The 9,195-nt window shown below is 38.3% G+C and overlaps 1 protein-coding gene across 1 annotated transcript; it reads left to right on the top strand.

Moving 5' to 3' along the window:
* Nucleotides 1-5,386: 5,386 nt before the first annotated feature.
* LOC104449846 (quinone oxidoreductase) lies at nt 5,387-8,805 on the top strand. Its single transcript, XM_010064133.3, has 5 exons — nt 5,387-5,620; nt 6,066-6,207; nt 7,101-7,327; nt 7,569-7,826; nt 8,260-8,805. Exons 1-5 carry the CDS (start codon nt 5,579-5,581, stop codon nt 8,563-8,565), a joined length of 975 nt encoding a protein of 324 aa, XP_010062435.2. The 5' UTR covers nt 5,387-5,578; the 3' UTR covers nt 8,566-8,805.
* The last annotated feature ends 390 nt before the right edge of the window (nt 8,806-9,195 follow it).

Here is a 9,195-nt window from a genome sequence, read left to right as displayed (position 1 = left end):
TTTTCAAATCTTAGTCCCAAAAGAAGAAAATAAAATAAAAATATAAAGAAGGAGCTTTGCATTCTTTTGTGGACCCTGGCATACGTGTCGCCTCCCTATTGACCAGTGTGCTTAAAAAGAGCATGCTTTCTTTCTTTAATTGAGTTCCTGATTTTCTTAACAAGGATTATATTGTATGATCTCTCTATCTGCTTTAATTCTCGGTGTTAGAAATTAACAATGCGGCGATTCCTTAAACCGCCCCTTAGAAATCGTATTATCTTATGCTTTGACTCTCTTATTATAATGCTTCACCTAACGTAACAGTATCTGCTGATGTGTGTGGGGGTTCAAGTCAAGAATGTTCTGTTTCTTTAATCGGTTCTATGGTTTTCTGTTTTTGGGAAACGCGAAGGATGGATACTTCCAGACACATCATCTCAAAACCTATATCTTCACAAGCTTCGCACCCATGTTCTTAAACGGTTGTCCTTGTTATATGCAAACTAAATCTGTCCAAATAAATCTTAAACCCATATATGATTTATTTAAAACATAAATATATTATATATAGGTGACTTACATCTTAAAAAGACTATTTAAATGGATTTAAAAATTGAAAGCTTAAAATAAATGAGTTACTTAGAACCTATTTTCAACCTAAGGCTCACACTTTCCCTTTTCCTATTTAGTCTTACAAAATTATTTTTTAATAAAAATCAAATTTATAATTTTTTTTTTTTTTTTTTTTTTTTTTTTCCTTTCTTCTTCCATCTTCCTAGCAACTAGCTAGGCGAGAACCAAGCTCAATGAGAGCTCAATGTTGCCGACAACTAGGGAGACTCAAGCTCACCAACATCTAGCGAGACTCGAGCTCACCAAATCAATGAGGCTCGAGCCTTGTCAATGTCTAACAAGTCTCAAGTTCATCGGTGGCTAGTCACCGGCTGTTGTTGTGGCCGACAACTAGCGAAGAAGAAGCAAAAAGAAAAAAAGAGAGAAGAGAAAAGAAAAACATAATTTAAAATTATATTTTTATAAAAAAAATTTAAAAAATAATTAAAATTTGGATTTTTAAAAAATAAAAAATAATTATAAATTCGATTTTTAAAAAATAAATAATATATATTAATGGTGCATTTGGGAAGACTTTTGGGGAAATTCCTTAAGAAAATGTAAAGACCTTTGAGCTAAATGGGTTTTGGGAATGCAAATTGTGTTTGGTAAATCGTATTTATAAAAGTCCAAAGTATATTTGAGCAAAATAGTGTTTGGACAAATTAATCAGTGCAAAAGACTTTTGTCATTAAAGAAAAGGAAAAAAAAAAGAAGAAAATTGGCTGGTTACCGGCAAGGGGCAAGCGGTTCGGCGGGTTCGGTGTGGGGTAGGCGAGTCCGAGGTCGCCGGGCCGCTCGATCGGTTACGGCGACCTCGATCGCGATCGGATCATTGCGACCGGTTGCACGATCCCACCGCTCGATTTGGGTCGCGAGGTCGCGCGGCCCCAGATCTGGGTCGCGGCGACCTCCGGGGACCCAGATCTACGCGCGATTTGGGTCACCGGAGGTCGCACGGCTCAGATGTGGGTCGCGGAGACCTCCGGTGACCCGATCTGCCGAGGGTTGCAATGTCGCCGGGATTGCAGCGGTCGTGCGACCTTGCGTGACCCAAATGTGGGTGGTTGCTAGGGGTTGCGGCGACGCGACTTGCTTGCGGGGTCACCGAGGTCACACGACCGGCCAACGGTCGCCATAACACACCGGCCTCTTGCCGCCTCTGTCTAGCTCGTCACCGGCCCCTCACGGCTCGGCGCAACTTCGCCGGCCAACCTCAACGAAGAAGAAGGAGAATAGTTACGAGGATAAAATCGGAAAAACGAAATGTTAGCGAAGACATTTATGGAAGAAACTTTTTTGTCTTAACTCTTCATCAGCCTTTCGAGAAGGCTGAATGCCCAAGGCAGCCTGTAGCCTGAGGGCTGCCTTGGGCATTCAACGTTGGGAAGGCAAGCCTCCCCCAAAAGCAAGTAAAAAATCTTCCCAAACACTCTCTCCTTGGCCCAAAGGCCTTTAGCCCCCAAAGGCCCTTAGGAAAGCAGTTCCCAAACGCAACCTAAAAGTAGTCATTGAGTAAAATTTAATCATATTTCTCATATCAAACAATGGAAAATATTTCTAATTTATTTTCCTACATGAGAAGCATTCAAAAAATGGCAAGAAAAGGTGGGACAGACCTGAAATTCCAATGTCATAGCCAAATATGACACCTCCCATGGCTGCCATCTGACATGACAGTATGACAAACCAAGTTATATTGCCGTTGTAGTTCCCTTCCGCAGCATTCGTTACTGCAAATCCCATTGACATGGCCTTGTTCAAACTTCCTCACAAAGAGAGAGAGAGAGAGAGGCTGTCTTGCCTTGTGGTGATGAGCGAGATAGGGACCGGGCCACTCCGTAAAATATTCAAACTAACATCACGTAGCATATATGTGGAGATTGAGACATGAATGGGGTCAAGATTGAATATCGAAGTGGTGACTTTGTTTCCATACGAAATTTCCAAAGGATGCTTTTTAATCATGCGTGCGCATGCGCAGAAGTATCCCTCAGGCATTGAGGTGATCTTTCAGTATATGTCTTGGCCAAAGAAAGAAAAGTCTCTTCTCATTGCATGAGGGCTATGAGATAAGATATTTAATTGGGAAGATAAATGAAATTTAAAAATATTTGAATTCGAGACCTTCAACTTTAATATCGTGTGAAATTTTCTAAAATTACTGTCAGCTGTTCTAAAAATTTAAGTTGTTAGACAAAAATATAATTTAGTATTTAATTATTCGACGAGCGTTATGAAGCTTGAGCAATATGAAAACTGCAAAGATGGATGGGAAACAAGACCATATCTTTTTTATTTTCCCTGCTAGTCCAAAAGTCCTGCATGGACCCTAAAAGTTGTGAGTTTCATGCACTATTATACTTTTATAAAGTTAGGTTAGGTATTTTATGTTATCTGTCACATGGGGTTTGGAATTTCTTCTATTTGATTAGAGCAATTAGAGAAAACTTTCTACACACCCTCTTGATTGGCAAGTCACAACCATAAACATAATCCAAATTTATATTTCTTTAATTTCATATGAGGGTGGTGTCCACATGTTATAATCCATAAATCGATGTCGTTTACAGTAAGGTCAAAGAAAAACATTACCCATTTGAATATGCCTTTTTTTTTTTTTTTTTGTCAACTCTACACTCACTCGTTTTTTGCCTTACTTATTGCGGGCGTGTGAGTCGAAACCCACTCAGAAACTTACGCGTCTCCACCCCATCTCCCCTGAGAAGGTGAATATGCCTAAGTTAATTAGATATAATTATGCAACTTTAAATGTTCGTTTGCTCAATCTTGTTTACAATGGTTTTTGTTTTTATTTTTTTATAAACATATTTTGAGGTTCATAACTTTTAGCATGAAACATTTGAAACCTATTTCAACACTCAAATTGATGTATAAAATCATCTATGATTTCCCAATATATCATTTGCAATTGAGAGCATTTATTTTTTCATCTTCAAATTCTGAAGCAAAGGTATAAGGAGAAATGTTTTATGCATTCCATGCCGGCATAAGTTACTGTTTTTCTTATGTTGGTGCAAATCTAGCTTTCACTTTCATTGATCATCCATATAGACATGATCCCGAGTTGAGCTACTCAGTAGGCTTCTTTAGGCTTGCGTCGAGCCCAACATGTCCAATAGCAATTTGGATAGGCTTGCTCAAGGGTTTAGTCGTGAAGCTAAGCTTGACCGTGCCACAAAAGTGTTGTACAATTTTTCTTGGATAACATATTGGGCCCTACCCGACTCAAGCCCGACCAATGATCGTCCATTCATTCACAGTCCACGTTCATGTATTCAATTTGATGCTAAGTTCATCAAAAATAGAATTGACCAGTTTGGAAAAAGACTTTAACCCTAGCTCGAACCAAACCAATTCTTCGATTTGTCATTGGTAGGTTTCATTTCAAATCGTTACCATCAAGTAAGGTACAAATAAGAAATGTAGCACACACTTAAAACTATACCTTCTCAGTGTTACGAAAACTAACGAAAGAACACATCTATTTCTACACAACCAGTATATTTGGAGGAGAATGCTCACACGTGAATCAAATTTATTATCCATAAATTAAAATTTTCTCATTTAGTTAAACTTAAACACCAAAGTATAGCAATTCTAGCAAAAATTTGTCTTCCGATAGTACAGAGCAATGCTTGATATGAAATACTTAAATTACTAGACTCAATTACAAATCTATTAGTCATATATGTAAATATATTCATAGTGCATTTTTTCATAGAAAATCAATGATTTAAAATATTTTCCCGAGATAATTGCATATATCACTTAAACAAATTAATTAAGGAAAACATTTTTATTACGAATAATAATATATATCTAAATATTTTCATTAACGATGAAAAAAGGGTCGTAAATGCTAATTATTAGAAAATAATTTTCAAGATCTTTGATATTTCATGAAATAATTTTTCATTTTATATACCACCCTCAAATGCAAGGTGCCATGGTTTATAAGGCGTTTGACTTAACCGGGATGGAGGAGCTAGTGGTCAATGGGCATGTCCAGTAGCTTCTCGGCTTGCGAGTAGGACACTTGTAGAATCATCTCCCTATGCTTTCAAGCTACGTTTGGTCGTTTGGATTTCTAATCAAAATAAAACTGGATAAGATAAGATATGAAATCCTTGAATTTTTCTATATCATATCTATTGTTTGGTGAATCACAGTATTAAAGTCGAATATATTAATATCATATCATATATATTTTTTTAAATATAAACGGCATATCATTGTAAATGAACCTAAATGTTTATAAATGAAAATGGTGAAAATCTCTCATAACACTATTCATTAATTTATTTTTAATTTATTTTTAATTTATTTTTCCTCTTTTTTAAATTATTTTCTTTATTATTTCTTTTTTCCCCTTTCATCATTCTTTAATAAAATTTTATCAAATAGTAAATTGTAATAACATACAAAAATACCTAAAATACATAATAAATATAAATATATAATTTATAGATTGAATTTTTATTATAAGATAGAATTAAAGTTAAATATGTAAATTAAAAAATAAATTTGTATCTTTAATTTTTAATTTATTAAATTTATATATAAATATTATTTATATTGAAATATAATTTTAATAAGTTTGTTATTCGATAAAAATAATTGTTCTACTGTGAACATTATAAATTATATTCACTTTTATCTCATCTTTTTTATGGGATAATTTTATTCGATATATTTTCACCTTTATCCTATTACCAAACGAGGATAGGATAAATCAATTCCAAATTTTATCCGAACCGTTAAACGCAACCTCGTTTCACCCCAGTCTCGTCTGCTTCCTCGCCAGTTTCTTCGATCCACTCTCCTTCAGCGACCGCAACACGATCCGACCAACAACGTTGGCAGGAGCAGAGCCGTCCGCTTTCCGTCGCTCTCCATCTCTCCCTCGGCTCAAAGCAGATCATCGGTGAGAGCGGTTGCCACCGCTTCAGCGTCCTCCGAAATGGTGAAAGCTCTCAGGGTTCATGAGCTCGGTGGACCTGAGGTCTCTCGCCTTTCCTCTTTCTCTCTCTCTCTCTCTCTCTCTCTCCCTCCCTCCCTCTGCCTGTGCTTTGTAGGATAGAAAATGGGTATTCGTGTTGACTACCCCGAGTGTTGACTATTGAAAGTCTCTGTTTGTCATCCCGTCGTTTGAGTTCGTGAGGCTCTCTCAAAGTCTTAAAATTGGCTTTTTTGAACTTTAGTTTGAAGCAGTCCAAAGTTACAATCTTGACTTTGATTGGGTGATGGGTTTGTTGGTGATGTACTTAGCTCTGCTATAGGCACTGGAATTGACACTGAGAACGATGAATGTATTGGGTCGAGTAATTTCTTGAAATAAAAACCCGAGAATTTAATGGCAATTTCCTTGTAAAATTGTGCATCCGTACGCCCTCATCTGAATGTTGCTAAAGGTGCATCTTTTGATGGGCGTTATGCAATTGTGGTAGGTCTTAAAATGGGAGGATGTGGAAATGGGTGAACCCAAGGAGGGAGAGATTCGCGTGAAGAACAAAGCCATCGGGATCAACTTCATCGATGTTTATTTCCGTAAAGGGGTATACAAGGCACCCACCATGCCCTTCACACCAGGTTTGTTTCCTGTTTCCCCTGTCGGAATTAGATGGACTTAATGCGTCGGGCATGATCTTACTTATTGTGGCTTGGACTTAATTCATAATATTTGTCCAAGTCACTGTTGACAACGTGAAAATACTCGGAGAATGCCCTTTGGTTTTAAAGGAATATTTGTATCCTTTGATCTGTTTTCAAGTCAATGCATGCTCGTTTTTTATCATCCATGCCAACATTGCAGTGTCCATGTTGCTCTTTTGTGTTTTCTCATTAAGGGGAAGTGATAGCTCACGAGTCATGACTTCTGCTCGCTCTCTCTTTTATAGCTGGGTTTGTCTGCAGTTGCATGGTTACGTGAGTTCCAAACTTGATTTGTTGAAGTACTGGACATATATGAGACAAATTAGAGTTGTCCGTTTGCAGTATTCTGTAATTGTTAACTAGTGCGTGCCGCCCTCATGAGGGACTGCCAGTGATATACTGGAGGAAGGTGGGAATTGAGAATTGAGGAGTCAGCCCTTGCTCTTGTTTCAGTTTTATGACTTTCCGATCTTTTTGTTCCCAAAATCAGATTCTGTGCTTGTACTGTGTCGAAAAAGTCCCACTCATGCCTCCTTTCGATTGTCCTTTCTTTATAGATTGAACTATCGTAACTCAAGTTTTTCCACCTGTCAGCTGACTATATTAACTGAGAAATATCACGTCTACTCTCAAGATCATGCTTGAATAGATAATTGATCCACCAAAACATTTGTCAACTTGTGCAATGTTTGCAATGGTAAAGGTGTCTTTGTGGAGCTATACAAACTCGTTCATACTTTATGAAGTGTTGATAATGGATTCATCTTGCTGATGATGGGGTAGCATGTTGAGTAAATTATACACTAGTGGATGATATCCATCTGTCACAGGCGTGGAGGCTGTTGGTGAGGTAGTAGCTGTGGGACCTGGACCAACTGGAAGGAAAGTTGGAGATATCGTAGCCTATGCTGGCGGTCCAATGGGCTCATATGCTGAAGAGCAAATTCTCCCAGCAAGTAAAGTTGTGCCCGTTCCTCCTTCTATTGATCCACTTATTGCAGCATCAGTCATGGCAAAAGGCATGACGGCTCAATTTCTCCTCCACCGCTGCTTTAAGGTTGGCTTTATACTCCTCTTACAGCGTTTGTATGTGCAAGAACATTAAGATTTGTTATGGATATATGTGTTGGACAACAGATGAAGTAATTGGCAATGCTTTGCTTTTAAGGTGTTACCTACATACATACAGTAGATGATTTTGCATCATTTTTTCCTCTATCATTTTTTTCTCAAGTGTTGGAATAAAAGCAGCCTTACACTCTCCCCTTTTAAGGCTTGACTATTTACTTTGTGTTTAGGTCGAGAAAGGACACACAATCCTAGTCCATGCTGCAGCTGGTGGAGTTGGATCACTATTGTGCCAATGGGCTAATGCCCTTGGGGCAACTGTCATTGGTACTGTCTCAACTAAAGAAAAGGCAGCTCAAGCTAAGGATGATGGTTGTCATCATGTTATTCTCTACACAGAAGAGGATTTTGTTTCTCATGTTAAGGAGATTACGTCAGGCAATGGGGTTGATGTTGTCTATGACTCAGTAGGAAAGGACACGTTTCAGGTAATTCAGTTTAATGTCTCTTCCTGTTGGTCTGCACTCTATTGTGATTTATGGTAGAATAAAATGCTTTCCTCCTCTTGTCATCACTTCTCTGAGATTGGTCAAAATCTTGAGAAGAGTTGCTTTTGGTGTTTGAGCGTGGGATTCTGTCTCTTTCGAGCATCACATTGCAGTATGCTTTAGGAATTTAGTTATCGTTCGAAAGTCTAATCGATCAACAATTAGCAATTGTTGGAATAATCTGTCTGATGTAACCAGGCTTAAGCAGATAATTATTAGTAAACACGCTGCATGTGGTTTTTGTCAAAGTGGCTTGATCTGATGCTTTGTCTATAAGATCGCTTTGGAGTACAAATGAGGTTCTGAACCGTAAAGCCGAGAGTTTCTTTCGTATATGTTCTAAAAAGTCTCATGAGACTTGCCGATCATGCAGGGATCCTTGGAATGCTTGAAGATTAGGGGCTACATGGTGAGCTTTGGGCAGTCCTCAGGAACCCCAGATCCAGTCCCATTGTCGGCTCTTGCGCCAAAGTCCCTCTTTTTGACTAGGCCTAGCCTCATGCAGTACACCATCACTCGGGACGAGTTGCTGGGAGCTGCTGGAGAGGTTTTTGCCAGCGTTGCCTCAGGTGTCTTAAAGGTTCGCGTGAATCACACATACCCACTGTCCGAAGCAGCGAAGGCACATGCTGATCTTGAAGGCAGGAAGACATCCGGGTCGGTCGTGTTGATTCCATAGGGAAGGCAAAATCAGTTAAAGTCTTCTGTGTGTTCATGTTTATCGAGGTTACTCGGGAGTGCCGAGGCTCAAGCCCCGTATAAACGAGTCTTCTATGCCGGGATGTTTCTCTTCAGATGATTAGCGAGGTCTCCTACCTTCCTTGGAACAGATGTGATTAGCGGCTTTTAAACATTCCAAAATATAAGAAAAGATGTGTGTTCTGCTTGCCAGGGAAGAACTTTGTGATTATTTCTGGAAGTTGGTCCTCTCTTTTCGTCGCCATTCATGTTCGAATTTCCGTTGTAAGGCATGGGCGAAAATATCAAATCTGATCGCGTTTGAGAAATTAATTAGTATTTAAAAAAAGAAAATTACTCACGTGAAATTATGAACACATTCGAGAAATTACCCATTTATTAAAAATGATCAAATCATTTTGCTGGAATAAAAGAATAACAGAGAGCGAAAATTACAAACTATCGATGAAAAAGCGGAAAAATTTCAATTAAATAATTTGCAAATTTTGTTATCTCCACACAATTTATCTGGGAATTTGTAAGTCGAGCAAGTACTAAACTTACTGGACTTGCTCGAGCAATTTGTAACTAGTTACTCGTTGGTAAATGTAATCTCGTCTATTATTAGGGT

The sequence above is a fragment of the Eucalyptus grandis genome, chromosome 1 (assembly GCF_016545825.1).
Source record: "Eucalyptus grandis isolate ANBG69807.140 chromosome 1, ASM1654582v1, whole genome shotgun sequence".
NCBI classification, from domain to species: domain Eukaryota; kingdom Viridiplantae; phylum Streptophyta; class Magnoliopsida; order Myrtales; family Myrtaceae; genus Eucalyptus; species Eucalyptus grandis.
This window is presented reverse-complemented; position numbering and strand designations above follow the sequence as displayed.

Excerpts from the sequence above, each read along its gene's own strand:
- LOC104449846 (XM_010064133.3), top strand. The coding sequence starts at position 5,579 with ATGGTGAAAGCTCTCAGGGTTCATGAGCTCGGTGGACCTGAG. Across the intron at positions 5,621-6,065 it reads ATGAGCTCGGTGGACCTGAG|GTCTTAAAATGGGAGGATGT; the intron begins GTCTCTCGCCTT and ends CAATTGTGGTAG. Across the intron at positions 7,328-7,568 it reads TCCTCCACCGCTGCTTTAAG|GTCGAGAAAGGACACACAAT; the intron begins GTTGGCTTTATA and ends CTTTGTGTTTAG.